This window comes from Mesocricetus auratus, unplaced genomic scaffold, assembly GCF_017639785.1.
Source record: "Mesocricetus auratus isolate SY011 unplaced genomic scaffold, BCM_Maur_2.0 Super-Scaffold_100015, whole genome shotgun sequence".
Classification (NCBI taxonomy): domain Eukaryota; kingdom Metazoa; phylum Chordata; class Mammalia; order Rodentia; family Cricetidae; genus Mesocricetus; species Mesocricetus auratus.
In genome coordinates this window covers 65,566,461-65,582,230 of record NW_024429198.1, presented here as the reverse complement: position 1 = coordinate 65,582,230, position 15,770 = coordinate 65,566,461, and the positions used below count along the sequence as shown (strand labels likewise).

At 47.0% G+C, this 15,770-nt stretch overlaps 2 protein-coding genes across 4 annotated transcripts in view; one reads left to right on the top strand and one right to left on the bottom strand.

The window, feature by feature from the left end:
- Pfdn1 (prefoldin subunit 1) overlaps positions 1 to 3,062 on the top strand; it is a 61,005-nt gene extending 57,943 nt beyond the window's left edge. The window contains exon 4 of the mRNA XM_040758113.1: positions 2,727 to 3,062. Coding sequence (XP_040614047.1) covers positions 2,727 to 2,810 — 84 coding nt within the window. The 3' untranslated portion in view covers positions 2,811 to 3,062. The remainder of the gene's footprint in view (positions 1 to 2,726) is intronic.
- A 1,053-nt stretch (positions 3,063 to 4,115) lies between these two features.
- Positions 4,116 to 15,770, bottom strand: part of Cystm1 (cysteine rich transmembrane module containing 1) — a 58,849-nt gene continuing 47,194 nt past the window's right edge. For 2 of the 3 annotated variants that reach the window (XM_040758112.1, XM_021234297.2), the window contains exon 4: positions 15,291 to 15,469. In XM_040758112.1, coding sequence (XP_040614046.1) covers positions 15,357 to 15,469 — 113 coding nt within the window. In that variant the 3' untranslated portion in view covers positions 15,291 to 15,356. Of the gene's footprint in view, positions 4,579 to 15,290; positions 15,470 to 15,770 lie in introns of those variants that run through there. The other variant, XM_021234301.2, reaches the window with a different exon arrangement.

The following is a 15,770-nucleotide window of genomic DNA, read 5'->3' as shown; positions in this document are numbered from 1 at the left end:
CCACAGGGCAGCTGGAGACATGGCTCAGAGGTTAAGAGCACTGGCTGCTTTTCCAGAGGTCCTGAGTTCAATTCCCAGCAGCCACAAGGTGGCTCACAACCATTGTAGTGAGATCTGGTGCCTCTGCTGGTGTGCACATGTATATGCATGCAGAACTCTGTATACACAATAAATAAAAAATCTTTTTAAAAAAAGTCACCACAGATTCATATATTTAAGAAAACAAAATGACAATTTGTTTTTCCATTTCTTGGAGGCTGACTCTGATGGGCCTATGCTTCCTTTGAAGAACCTCAAAAAGAATGCTTGCTTTGCTCTTCCAGTTTGTAGACAAATCACTCAAGTCTCTACTTAGAGCACACATGACATTCTCCTTCTGCGTGTGACCTGTCTTCCCCATTGCCTTCTTTCAAGGATACTAGCTGGATTTAGAATCCACAATGGGATCAAATCTGTAGACTGTGTTTCTGATTAAGAGGGATTAGAACTGCAGGACACATTTGTGAAGGAGTTCACCTGCCAGCAGGTGCCTCGGTCTGAGTTGACAGGAGCTATTGGGTTAGTGGTTTTCTGTTGTTTGTTTATAGAATTGTCCATTAAATTTATTTAAACTGAAGATTTAAAGGGCTGGGTTTGATGGTACACACCTGTAACATCAGCAGGAGGATTACTATAAGTTCAGAGCCGGTCTAGGCTACATACTGAGTACCAGGATAACGCAGGTTACAAAGGGAGATCCTGCCTCTAAAACAAAAACTAGGACGGTGGTGACGCATACTTTTAATCCCAGCACTTGGGAAGCAGAGGCAGGTGAATCTCTGAGTTTGAGGCCAGCCTGATCTACAGAGTGAGTTCCAGGACAACCAGGGTTACACAGAGAAACCCTCTCTCAAAAATGAACTTAAAAAGCAAAACAAAACAAAAACTAACCAGACAATGAGATTTAAAGGGAGTTAAACTTACTTACATTATCTTTTAAAAAGATGATTAAAGGAAAAAATGCTGTGGGGTTAAAAAAGTGTTAATTCTGAGGATTATAACCTGCATTTGTTCAGAATTGGCTCTTGTGATGGTCTACATTTATGGTTTTGCCATCTGTGACCTCAGTTTGTCAGAGCAAAGGCAACAGACCCAGGTCCCTAAGCAGTAGCTGTGGCAGGGAGAGTCCTGCTTTCTCCACCAGCCCTGTCTGCACTTCCCACGAGGCTGGATCCAAGGTGCCCAGGTGGTATGTGGCTCTCCTGTGTGGGCACATTCTTCAGTGATGAGCCAGCAGTTATCAGTGTGTGCCTTTTAAACTCAGAAGTGAACTCCAAGGGTTGTTTATCAAAGGAAGTTCAATCCCATTTTATCACAGTGATAGGCTGTATCAGGGTTAGCAGTGTACTTAAGAAAAATTCCTTAGCAACAGTACACATTTGGGGCTGCTGAATTGTCACAGTCCTGGTGGTGTTTATGGTGCTCCTAGTGTTGTAAGGAAGTGGGTGCAAGTTGGCAGATAGGAGATGAGTCAGGGGACTGGGCTTTTCCTGCCTGAGGAGGGTTGACTGGATGGAAGGTCAGGCTGAAGGCAGGCTCACACAGGAGCTGGTACAGATTTGTTGCTTCTGCATGGTGAGCCTTGGAATGCATTGTTCCATAGCTATCTGGCCATGAGAGAGAAGTTTTAAGGCAGACACCTGCAGAGCGTACACCAGAGGTTTGATGCAAATGACCACCTTGTAGATGTGCTCCTTCACAGTCTGCACTTTCAGTTCCCAAGCAAGCCAGGGCCTATCAAGCATGTTGTGATATCCCTGGAAGCATGGTGATGTGTGGCCCACTTGCCCTCTGCCTTAGGCTTTCCCTGGGTCATGCAGGTGCTTTGGGTGAAGTGGAGAGGGCAGAAAGGAGGGCACTGGTGGCACCAAACCCCTGTGTGGCTTTTTTGGTCCTATGTACCCTAGAAGGGAGTGGTTCTGAGTATTCTTTGAAGACATGTATACTATTCCTCTAATGGGCACTTTCATGTCTGCTAAGTGGGAACATGGCCACAACTTTGTTCCCAGGGCAGAAGCCTGTGGTAAAGCCACCATACTTTTGGAATGAGCACAGGGCAAATAATGTCCACACATCATTTCCTTTGACTAATCTTTGTGGTCCCAGTCTTGGTTATGTCTTCTGAAAGTCATCATGTTTCTTTGTTGAAGTTGAGATTTTTAATTTAGGACCCAGATGGGACAGAAGGTGAGCTTCCATAAGCCTGCTTTACTAAACCATGTGTCATTGCTCTGGATTGTGGTGGCAGCAGATTCATTAGAAAAGCAGATTGCACCCTGACTCATCTGCCTGTCTGAGCTCTGCAGTCTTTTGGCTGCACTGGGCTCACCGGACAGTGTGTGCATAGTCTGCTCTACACACCAGGGGCTATGTGGGAAACCCTCAGAGACAGCCCATTGTGGGGCAGGAGCTATGTCCTGGAATTTTCTGGCCTTTATCTGATGTAACCTCGTGTACTTCCTTTTGGGGAAGGGTGCTGTGGCTTGCCCTCTACAGGACACATGTGCTTCCCGTACCAGACCAGGTCCTTGTGCTGCCTGAGGGGAGTGCTGTGGGCAGGTGAGCTTTCCTGTCTTTTATTTGGCAGAATACTTCTGGCACCACTGTCCAGGGAGGGTAGCAGAACCTGTGGCTGTAATGACGATGCCTGCTCACTCTGATCGTAACCCTTCTTTCTCATATTACAGCAGAAAAAGTCCTACCTGGAGCGGAGTGTTAAGGAAGCTGAGGACAACATCCGAGAGATGCTGATGGCACGAAGGGCGCAGTAGGAGCTGCTGGCAGAGTCCTCCCCTCCTGACCCCTTCCACCCTGTCAGGCAGGGGCTGTGTAGGGTGCTGGCCTCCCTTTGCCCCTCGGCCCCACCTGAATGTCTGCCACTCCTACCCAGGACACTGCTCTCTCTGGAGGCAAGCCAGGAGCTGCCAACAGGGGGAAGCCTGGAGGGCAGGTAGAGAAGGCTGCCCAAGCACATCACTAGGCATGTCGGTTAGACCAATAAAAGGCTGCGTTTTGCTCTGTGACATCTGCTTTTCTCCAGCTGAGGAGAGTGAGAGGCAAGCGTCTCCCTCAGCTCTTGTCCCTTTTCTCTTTGACAGGTAGCATATGGGCCTCCATGTAGTACACAGGAGGAAGAAGGACGCTGATAGGTGAACAGAGCCACAATTGGTTCAAGATCTTTCCTGTTTTCTCCCTAAATTCCTAAACCAAGTTCAATAGTAAGCAGCACCTCCAAGGCTCTGTCTCTTGTCTGGCCATGGTGGGCCAGTAGTCCTGCCTCCTAGCATCCCCAGGGTGGGCAGTAGTATTGGGGCTTACGCATTCTCATTGTGCAGTTTTTAAGAATTTCACTACAGGTCAGTTAAACAGTTACTGAAAACTGTAAGCTTAAGTATTTAGAACAAAAACAGTAAACATTCAGAACTCATTCCTTCCTATTGCCCCACACTTGGCCACTGCAGGGACTTGGGATGAGTTGCTGAGTCCAGGCAGGGTGTTACTGTTTGATGGTGGGCTTTGTGCCTCAATAAATTGGGAGTATTGATGCGATATATAATGACAAAAATTGTGGGTAGTTTCTCTGAGATGTGATCTCATCTAGCCCTGGCTAGCTTCATACTCACTGTTTAGCCAAAGGTAACTTTCACTTCCTAAGTGCTTCCTCCCACCCTCCTCCTGCTTCCAGCTGCCCTGGTGCTCTGAAGCCAAGGAAACTGACTTGTTTTTTTGACAGCTTAGCGACACCCTGTGGCCAAATTTGAGGTGAGCAGGTTGGTTAACTAGTTTAAAAGAGTGTGGAAGCAGAGAAGAACCTGTGACTGGACTCCTGGAGAACAACCCTGGGCAGCCAGTCAATCACCCAGAGGTCCCTTTCCCAGGGCCTGGGCAAAGAAGAGTCTGAGCTGTGTTGGTGAGTGCCCAAGTCTTTGAAGAGGTAGCTAGAATAGAATACAAGCTCCTCTTTATGAATGAACAGTGGTCACAACAGACCTTCTCACCTCTTACAAGCTCTGGTGGATGGGGTATGACAGAGTCCAGCCCCAGGGTGGTTTAAATTATCTGGAATAATTCAGACAGCAGGTTTTAGACGGATTTATTGAAACATACAGGGTGTGAGCAGAGAAATCTAGTGGTGTGTCACATATTGCCATTACCTTGAGTGTATAATTTAAACATTATAAATATATATCTCATAACTAAGCCTTTGGCCAAAAAAAGTAAAATTATTTAGCACATTTGTAAAGGATCAGTAAGAAATGACTTTTGAACATTAAAAAGATCAAGTCACTGAATTAAACAGCAGTAACCCTTACTAATCTAAAACTCCGACTGAAGGTAGAGGTGTCTGCGCAGAGCTAGCAATCAGAAGAGATGGGAGCAGGCGCACCTATCGGAGGTGGCACAGAGCAGCCAAGCAGGAGAGCTGGGCTCATCAGGTGAGCATGTCCCAGAGGCAGCAGCAACAGAGAGCAGTCCAGCAGGCCGTGAGGCAGGGGGATGTGCCCAGGTCATCTCTTCTTTGGTCTTCCACCACATACACTGGAGAGAGAAAAAGGGAAAGTAAGAAGGATCACTTAGGCCCTGCAGTTACCTCCAGGACCAGAGCAGAGGTGCTCTGCAGCCTGCTGCTCCTGCCCTTAAGGAAGCATAAAGGGTGGCTGAGCTCACCTGCTATTTCCTTGCCTTCCAGCACTCAAGAGGACAATATTCTTTCTCCTAGGAATGAATATTAGGTACACTACAGAATGACCCTAAGCCAAGGCAGTGAAGCTGGTGGATCCTACTCAACTGAGAAAACAGGAAGTTCTGTCCCCTGCTCTACAGAGGTTGTGGGAGGGGCACTCCTCCAAATTCAGCTAAGCCAAGCAGAATTCAAGCCTGTGCCTTAAAGGAATTGGGAATTAAAAACAAACAAGCAAAACTACACTGTAAAGCAAGCAGGGAGGGCAGCCAAGTCAAGTGAGGCAGGTGGGTGGAGGCCTTCAGAATGAGTTGGAAATCTGAGCCTATGCTGTGTACACACCAGTTTCTTTTTTCCTAGGGGCCTATTCTAAACAGTGGGTAGCAGTTGGGAGCTACTTCTTTAACCTTAAACAGTAAGGACTTCAAACTTGCAAAAAAAAAAAAAAAAAGGAATATGTGGATTTATGAATTAGACCAGTTCTCCTGCAGCTGGCCTTCAAGCTCTAGCCTGGCCACTGGAGCTGGTATAGGAGAGTCCCCTGCTTGCTAAGGGTCTGGCACAGATTTAATGCTAGCTCACTTGGCCCCACAGTCTCCATCCAACCCTCTACCTCTGAGGGACAGGGGAACCAATAGACCTTGAGCTTGCTCAGCTACATCAACACAAATACCAAATCCTGCTTCCTTCACAGCCTTCCTCTCCAGATCAGCCAAGGTCATTCCTGCCAGGTCTCATTTCACAAATTTCTGGAAACTTGGGGGCCTAGGGACTTCCAGCTCATTCCTTTCATACTGCTGTTAAAAGATACCCAAGGCACCCATTTCCAGAGGACAGAGTCTTCCAAAGCCCTTCTGACTCCCATCCCCCACACAGACTAGGAGGACAGGGATGAGGACAAGGTGGGGTCTACAGGTCTCCTACCTACGTCTTTCTTACTTTCAAGTTAACAAAAGCAGAAGTGGCCCAGAGCAAGTCTGAGGGAAGTCCTTCCAGAGCCTCGCAGCATGGCTGCGGGCCTAAAGATGGTAAATCTTGCAGCAGTGCCTCCTAGATACCCACCTGCTAATAGGGAAAGGCCTTGCATGCCCTACTGACTAGCAGGGCCTGGTCTCTGCCTCAGGATCTCTTCTACACCCAAAGGCTTCATGGCTCTGGCTTCTGGTGCCACTGCCCCTGTCACCTCTGTGAGGGAATCTGCCTCAGGATTCTCCCACCTTCCATTATCGAGTCAGTCATACAGCAGGTGCAGCAGTAGAAATGGCTCCAGCCCTGGTGTCCACACCTAGGACAGATGGATGTCCTGGCAACTGCCTTCTATAGCCAGAGCAGAGTATGTGCACTGCTGGGTACTTTTGTAAGTTGTGCTAGCTCTGTGGGATTCTGTGTGCCCCTCTCAGTCTCTCTTAAAAGAAGGAAGTAGGGGGCTTCGAGAACACTGTAGAGTTTGCTTAGTCTGAGATCATCCCTGGAGATGAAGTGTGCCCCCCACCCCGCCCCCATGGCCAGACTTGAGACAAAAGGCTAGGTTCTAGGACCTGTGCTTATATTCACATCAACCAAAGTACTAACCTCATTCATTGACTAGGGACAGAGATCCACCATTAGTAGGGATCTAGGCTCCTTTATTACCTTGCCACTTTTATTGAAACCATCCCTCTCCCTTTAACCAACTGTCAGTTTTCTCAACCTCAGCCTGGTGTGGAGTCTACTAAGGGACAGATACCTAGAACTTAACAATCTGGGTGCAAATGCAAAAGCTGGCAGTGGGGTAGGCCTAAAGACCCAGCAAGCTCAGAATGGTCAGAAGGGCCCCAGAGGCCGTGGGTGCAGAGCAAGTGTGGGAAGACTCCGACTGTTAAGGGAAGGACAGATACCCACTTCTTGCCTTTATACTAGAAGAAAGTAAACAGGCCATGTTAGGAGGTACAGAGTTTCCTGTGACCAAGTGTCTACTCACCAATCCCTGATGGACACTACACCAGAAGTCCTTGGTCCCAGGCTAGCTACGACCTTATAGGTGTCATTTACGAGGGCAGGCAGTACACAAGTAGGACAGGAATGAGTCACAAGAATGTGAGCAGAGGTCTTCTCAGGTGATATCCGCGTGACACCTGAAACTTCACTTGCTCTGCGCTGATCTTCTGAATGATTCATCAAAGGCTCTAGTGTGCTGTGGGTGTCCCCATGCACGCTTGTGAGTACAATCTGGACAGACTGACCTAAGAGTGTCACGGACAGGTGCAGTCTGCCACCATGCAGAGGTGCACAGTCTGCCACCCACGCAGAGTTCTGACACCACAGGCCTTTTCTACAAGGACCTTCAACAAGTGAGGCTACATCTTGAAGTGTTGTGTCCCAGACCAGTGACAGGCTAGGGTTGAGGAGTCCTCAACTGTAAGGACCACACAGCACCCCTGAGAAATGCCACCAGTGGAATCTCAGTTGCCGTCCCCATACATGAGGCATCTAGACAAACAGAAGGCAGCTAACTAGCCTAGCCTTCCAGAGGGGACAGGAGATGCCAGAATGCCTAGACCAAGAGGCAAGTAAAAGGAGAAATCCTTTTACTTTATAAATGAAAATACTAAGCATTTTCATTTTTAAATAGAACCTTAAGACATCACAGGATGGCTTGCACTCCTCATGTGGAAAGGGGAGGGGCTCTGCTCTGCCACACCTTTTGAGGATGTGCATGCCAGTGACATCATTGCTGTCAGCACAAAGGTGTCCTGTTGCTGACAATGTTCACAGGCACCTGCTTAGTCCCCAACAGCAGGCAAGTATGTAATGGAGGTGGGAATACGCATAGGAACAGTGACTGCAGTGGGACAGACCCAACTTCATCCCCAGGGCTCAGCTGGGCAGGTTAAATCTGTAATGTTTTCTCTGGACTCCAAAGGCTGAGGATGGGAGGCGTTAGGAGACCCTTTCACAACCTTCTTCCTCTCCCATAGGAAGGGCTTTGGCACAGCCCCAGTCAGGTTCTGTGACCACAGCTACCTTTGCCTGCTGAGTCTGGCTGTCCCCAGTCCGGCACCCTTGGAAGCTTCAGTTCTGGTCCCACGGTCTTTTCTATGAAACTGAATCATGAGAAAACAGGTCTCCTAAATTCCTATCCCAAGATACTCTGAGGTAGAACAGAGTGACAACTGAACAGGCAGCTCCCTACTGATCTGGGAGAGCAGTCAGGGTTCATGGACTGGTTTATAGGAGTGCTCACCTGGAGATGGGTCCTGTCCTCAGTCCCAATGAGTGCAGCTGCCACTACCCTGTCTGAGATGCCAAGGAAACAAACCTAGTGAACCCCTGGGTATTCAGGTGAGCCCCAAAGCAACCCCACCTTTGCCCATGGCTCAGTCACAAGGTCAGCTTGCTAGTGAGCAGAGCACCAGATGGCATCACTTCTGGGTAAACAACTGAAAGCTGGGTGGCAGCACATACCCACAAGCTCAGCACTCAAGGCTCCACACTGTGGCCCTAGTCAAAACCCTAGACCACAGCTGAGTGCATCTGCACAAACAGTACCGGCCTAATATGTAGGTAGGACTGTACTGCCATCCTCCAGCCAAGCTGGAAGACAGGGCTGGCAGAGTCTCAGGCAGCTGTGAGCCTCTGAGGCAGAGATGCAGGTGATGTGTGGACCTGAGATCACCTTGGCCAATCATATGGACTCCAGTGTCAAGCAAGCAATCTGAGACTAGTGAGTCCTCAGCTTTCATTCCACCCTACTGCCTCCTAGACCTGGGCTCTGCTCATCAGGACAGCTGTCTCAGAAGACAAGCAGTCTGGCTACAGGAGCCATGAATATGGCTCTTGTGACGAGAAAGGGTCTCCTTCCTGTGCCTGTTGTTTCTCTGAGGCCAACAAAGGGTCAGCATAGAAGTCATGATCTAGCTCATGCCCTGCTCCAGAATGTGCTCTAGAGTCAAGGCCCATTCCTCAGAAGGACCTGATCCAGTAGCGACTGTGACGGTAAATGTCCAACATGCCTGGTGAGTGGTGCCCTGCTGGCCCTTCAAGAGATCTCCTTTAGTTTTTCCTCAGCTGCCCAACTCCTCATTGCTTCGTGTTCTGAGAAAGGAGACTCCAGTTCCAATCCTGACTCTGCCACTGACTCACTAATAATATGGAACAAGTCACAGCTCTGATCCCACAAATTGGAAAGGCACACATATGAAGGGTATTATGAACGAAATGAGGAAGTAAAGTGCTTGCTAGGACCTGGTATTGAGTTGAAAAGGGAGGACATCACAGGAGCTGGTGAGGTGACACCCTATGGGACAAATCCAGAAAGGGAAGGGGCTTCTATTGACCTATATTAAAATGTGTTTATAAGTGTGGATCCATGTTATTGAAGGGTGACGAAGCAGTTTAGGCACACGGTGATCGAGTGTGTGTGTTGGAGGGGAACACACAGACAGGTGACCTGCAACCAGCCTTTGTGTGGCAGGCCAGGGCAGCAGGCAGATACACACAGCTTTAGCAGGTGGGACCCTGCAGGGACTAGAGAGGCACTTATTTCCTTGGATAAAAGAAAGGAGAACTTCACAACAACATTTCCGGGATGTGGTGTCTACAACTATCCCTAGCATACTAATACTAACTTCTGAAGAACACAGGAAACTGAACAACCAACATTTAAGGGGCAGGGGTATGGCTCAGTTGGGGAAGTGCTAGTCACACAATTGTGGGGACCTGAGCTCCACCCCAGCATCCCTGGAAAGAAGAAATTTAGAGCTACCAAACTCAGCTCTTCATATTTGCATGGCAAGTACCACACTATCTCCTCAGCTTCATTCGCCTTGGTTTTTAATCACCTGAAGCTCATCAACCAGACCAGATGGGCTGGGCAACGAACTCTAGAGATCTTCCTGTTTCCACCTCCTCCCCAGTGCTGGGTTTGAATTACAGCTGCATGCCACCACACCCAGCTTTTTGGGTGCTGGAAACAGAACCATGAACTTTATGCTTGTATGGTAAATACTTCACCAACCGAGTCGTGCTTTTTTAAGGATGATCAAATGTGAGCAGTTTGAGAATGTGAAATCTTCCAGCAAGCTCTGGGGGAGTAAGAGACTGGAGCATCCCAAGTGCTTACTACTATTCTCCAGCAAAGACGATACTGCGCGATAAGCAGTATTTAAATATAGAGAAGTGAGAGGACTGAGTTGAGGCCTCAGACCTACTCTTCTGTAGCTGGGGTTCCTCTCTGGAAAGCCTCTGCCTGTTCTACTAAGAACGAGAGGACAAAGTTGTGGAAAGTACCGCATAGTGCCCAGTATAACACAGCAATATGCTGAAGAAAAGGTAACAAGACAGGTCAAAAATAAAGGCTCTTCATATACAAATATAAAGCCTCCCTGAGTTTCTCAAGTATTTTCTCAAGCACCTTTCACAGTACCTTTCCTTTTTAAATTATTTTCATTACATTTTAAAAATTTGGGAGTGGGGGCTGGAGAGATGGCTCAGAGGTTAAGAACATGGCTGCTCTTCCAGAGGTCCTGAGTTCAATTCCCAGCAACCACATGGTGGCTCACAACCATCTGTACTGAAATCTGGTGCCCTCCTCTGGCTTGTAGGCATATATGCAGACAGAATGCTGTATACAGTATACATAATAAATCTTTTAAAAATTTTTTGGGAGTGGGATGCATGCCACTCTGTCTGTCTGTCTGTCTGTGTGTGTGTGTGTGTATGTGTAGGGTGTAGGTCGGAGGACAACCTGTAAGACTTGGTTCACTCTTTCTACCACGTGGATCCTGGGGATCAAACTCAGATTGGCAGTCTGGGCAGCAAGCACCATTACCCAACTGAGTAGTCTTGCCAGCCCAGTGTGGCTTTGTGATTCGGTAGACAGTACACTGTTTGGCCAGACAGAGATGCTGGAGAGTGGAGAGCTCTCCAGTACATCACAGTACATGCAAATCTTGGCCTTGAACATTCCGAAGCAAACATCGCAGCAGAGCCCTCAATTGTGCCACACCCTGTGCACCAGCTGCCTGAGCCTCTATCCAGTTATGTGTATGAAATGAAAGGCTTACACTTTGACTTAAGTAAAACAAAGAATTCCTTTTGCTTTTGTAAGTCTGAGAGAATTTCCCTTGCTGTTGAAAGAAGGAAACAAGCCACAAAGAGAATACCAAATGGCTGCTTCCTGCTCCAGACCTTGCCAGAGCACGCTGATAGCCCCAAAGGGAAGAGACCCTTAGCAGATAATGCTTGAATTTAGCAAGACAAAAACCCAGCTTCCTTTGATCCTGAGGTCTATCAGAAGACTTCAGGGAAGGGAGCTGAACAGCAACTCCTCAGTGCCTTCTGGACCACAACTGACACTCAGCTCAAACTGGAGGAAATGTGAGTGGGAATTGAATGATGTCACTGTGAGGACCAAATGGGAAGGGGGCAACAAGTATGGGAGGCTCCAAGGTGCACACAGGAAGAAGACAGTTTGTCTAGTGCTGAAAACCCAGCCATGGGTAACATCACAGCACACAGCACAGATCAATGTTTCATATTACAAATAGATCCTTATGCAGGAATTTTGTGGGTTTTTTGTTTTGTTTTTAGTTTTTCGAGGCAGGGTTTCTCTGTGTCTTTAGAGGCTGTCCTGCCTCTGCCTCCCAAGTGCTGGGATAAAAGGTGTGCACCACCGCCCTTCGAATTTTGTGGTTTTTATATAGCCCTAACTGGACTGCCACTCACTATACAAACCAAACTGGTCTTGAACTCACAGAAACCTTCCTACCTCTGTGCTGATTAAAGGCATGCGCCACCATACCTGGCTCTAATGCAGTTTTTAGAGAAATAATTGTGACTGTGTCTGTTAACGGTAGGCAACAAACATTAAAATCCAGCCTGTTCATGCCTACTGCACAATTCTGTGTCCTGGCAAAGTGAAGACTCAAAAGTACATGACTATCCACCTCATGTGCTGCAGGTTCCAACAAAACCTACGTCATCAAAATGGGGCTTTAACTCCAGTCACCACATATAGCAAGTTGCCAGTGTCATATAAAACAAGTGAAAGATCCATTTAACTACCCATTGGGCTGGGTTCTCAGGAAAGGCTACACAGTAGATCAGGCTCCACAATGACCTACTTTAACTCAATTCCAATGAAAATCACAAGACATAGGTAAAATGTAAGGAAAAGCAAGAGGACTGTGATCATTAAAACAGGATCCTCTATAAAGTTATAGTAGTCAAGGCACTTAACTGTACTGATGAATGGTATCTATGTCTCCATAGATCAAGGGAATAGAACAAAGAGAACAGAAAAAGACTGGCACAAACTTGGCTAGCTGGCTCACAAATAATGCATTGCAGGCCCTCCCTGAGGAAGGGGAGTTTTTTTTCATAAAGAATGTTGAAAACTATTTGGGAACTCACTCTGTAGTCTAGGCTGGCCTAGAAAATTCGCCTGTCTCTCCCACCTGAGTGCTGGGATTAAAGACATGCAAACCATACCTGGTCCTATTCCCAGAACTAAAACTTTATTTTAAAAAATTAACCTTAGCTGGATGGTGGTAGCGCACATCTTTAATCCCAGCACTCTTGAGACAGAGGCAGGTGGATCTCTGTGAGTTGGAGACCAGCCTGGTCTACAGAATCATTCCCAGAACAGCCATAGTGACACAGAGAAACCCTGTCTCAAAAAGAAGAAAAAACAAACAAACAAACAAGAAAAATTAACCTTAAATGGATCATGAATCGAAATATATAACAGGGAAATTTTAGGAGAAAAAAAAATCCTCATTACCTGTGGTTAGTTTAGTATTACCTACAAAAGAAAAATAGATAAACTGGATTTTATCAAAATTAAAAGCTTTTATTGTATAATATAGTATTAGGATAAAATAGTAGACATAAACTATAATCCCAGCATCTGGGGACATAGGCAGGGATATCAGGAATTCATGGTTCCATTACAGGCCAAGAGTAGCTAGCTGGGGCTACATGAAACCGGATCTCCAACAAACACGGGAAAAAGGAGGTGGGGTGATGGTGCGGTGGTTAGGAGACCTTGCCCTTGCAGAGGATCCAGGTTATGTTCACAGCCCCCACATGGTGGCTCACAACCATCCATTACAGTTTCAGGAGACCTGAAGCTCTCTTCTGACCTCTGTGAATACAGACATACACACAGTTGCCTGTATATAAGTGCAGGCAAAACAGTTACATATAAGATAAATCTTTTTTTTTTTAACTTTTTAAAAGCTGGGCATGGTAGTACACACTTTTAATTCCAGCACTCAGGAACAGCAGCAGGTGGATCTCTGAGTTCTAAACCAGCCTGGTCTACATAGCAAATCCCAATACAATCAGTGCTACACAGAGAGATCCTGTCTCAAAAAAGAAGAAAAGAAAAAGAACTACCCCACAACAAGTAAACAAAGACCTACAGTAGATCTATGCCACACTGATACAGTCTAGAGCTCTTGATCAGGTTCCCATTTTCTTCCAGTTAAAGAATTAAAAAGAGCCAGTAAAGCAGACACCATACCATTTATATATGGGAACTTGGCAGATGGCAAATCTCATTTCAAATTAATGGGGAAGGGATGGCTGTGATATTTAGATACATGTCTTGCCTGTAACTTATAACTTCTTCCCAAGGCAGCACAGACACTGGGATTTCTCTTCTTCAAGTTTGACCAGGGAAGCTAATCCCCCACCTGACCCTACCTCCCAGAGCTGGCCATGAAGAAACCCTGTGACTGGCCTTATCTATGAGTAATAATTAAAAAGGAAGGAATTCTGCATGGAGAGGCCATGAACAATTGGGCAGGACAGGCCTGGCTGGGTTTCCCCACTCAGTCTGTGGGTATCAGATCAGAGCCCCCATCCCAAATGTAGAGGCTCAAGGGGTAATGAACCCAGAGAAAGGCACAAAGGCTCAGCACCCCTCCTCCACTCCCTCCAACTGTAATAATGTCTTTAGAATAAACCAGGCAGCAGGGTTCCCAGCTCTGTGAAGCTTCCTGAGGCTTGTACCTGACATCTGCTATGGGGACTAACCCCTACCCCCACTAGTGGATCTAATGCCATCTCCGGGCAGGCATCATCAGAATAAACTGAGGACTCTGGGCTGGTATCTGCCTCTGCTGCACAGACTGCTTGCTTGGTGCCTAGAAAACTTCCCACATCTAGTGTCAGGAGTGACCTCTGTTGTGACAGCATGTAGAAGAAACTGAGTCAGGGTCTATTTTTTCTACCCAACAGCCTAATCAAAACCAGGGCTGGAACTATCAAAGCAAAAAGTGAGAACTGTATCCTCTATGATCATAAACTTAGGCTGGGGACGGTGGCACATGCTTGCAATCCAGAACTTGAAAGGCTGAGGTGGGAAAACAGTAGAGCTGAGGCCAGCTTGACTACACAGTGAGAAATGGAGAAACAGAAACAACACGCCCACACCGGGTGGACTAATGGTTCTATGTGAAGAGGACTGGAGAGATGTTCAATGGTTAAGCATGCTCGCTATGCATGAGGACCAGAGTTCAGATCCCAGCACCCAGGTTCAAGTCCCGCTTCCTATGCATGTCTGTGCTCAGGGCACAGAAATAGTATCCCTGGGACCTACTGGCTTCTAACTCAGAAACAAAACCAACACCAAACCCAAAACACCGGCTCAGGTGCAGGGAGAGCCCCTACCTCAAAGAAATAGGAGAATTACAGAGAAAGGACACAGGAGGCTCTCCTCTGGCCACCACACAGATACACATGCACACATACAAAGTTAAATAAACAAAACAACACCTAAAAGTATACTATAAAAAGTTAAGAGAACCTGGTAGAAGACATTTGTAAGCCTGCAAGCTTATAAACCAAAAGCATTCATAAAACCAAAAAGAGATTTCCAATGGTGACACACGGCTTTAATCCCAGCACTGGGGAGGCAAAGACAGGCAGTTAGGCAGATCCGTAGTTCAAGGCCATTCTGGTCTACAAAGCAAGTTCCAGGACAGGCTCCAAAGCTGCACAGAGAAAAACCAAAAGAGAGAGAGACTTATCAGCTGGGCATAGTGGCACATACCTTTAATCCTAATACTTGGAAGGCAGAGGCAGATGGATCTCTGAGTTTGAAGCCAGCCTGGTCTACAGAGTGAATCTCAGGACAGCTGGAGCTACACAGTGAGATCTTATCTCAAATGTTTCCCCCTGAAAACAAAACAAACCAGGCTTCTCTAAAAATCAGAAGGAAAAGACAAATAGGAAAAAATAGCTTGAGAACATACACAGGGGTTGAAGAGATGACTCAGTGGGTACAGACACTACCACGTTCAACTCCTGGGATCCACAAGGTGAATGGAGAGAACCAACTCCTGAAAGTTGTCTCTGACCTCCACATGTGTCATGGCACGTGAACACATGGGCACATTTGCACACATAAATAAAAAAATTTAAATATATAAACAATTATACGTATATATGCTATTTGTTCAAGGTCAATGGTAATCTGGAAGGCAAAAGAGAAATACTATTTCACACCCATTTACAGGTGCTAAAATTTTAAAGTCTGCCGAGCAGATCAGATTTTTTCCAAAGAAAGAAAAAAATGAACATGTGTGACGCTAGCTGTTTATTCCAGTAACAGAAGCAGCAGCTGCGGAGAGAACTGGATCTCGGCTGCTCAGTCCAAGCTGTCCAGGAGGCAGCAGCAGCAGAGGGCAGCCCAGCATGCAGCCAGGGCTGCCTGACAGCCGCCATCCATGTCCGTCTTCCTTTCCCGTTCCAAAATGTACACTGGGAGGGGGCAGGCAGGGGAAGAGAGAGACCAGTTAAGAAGGAGCTTGGAGCAGTGTGGTCTGGCAACACTCAGCACACTGTAAGACTCACACACAAAACTCAGCTCCATGAGGGCAGGACAGGGGCCACTCCAGTGTCTGGCACTCATCAGAAGCTGGTAGACTGCTGTTTCCAATCATCTCACTTTCCAAAAGCTCTGAACCCCACACAGCACCTCATTGATGCCATCTAGAGTGACTCAATTTGCAGCCTTTGTCCTAAGCCCTACGTGTGTGGCGTTGGGAAGCTTTACCCACTC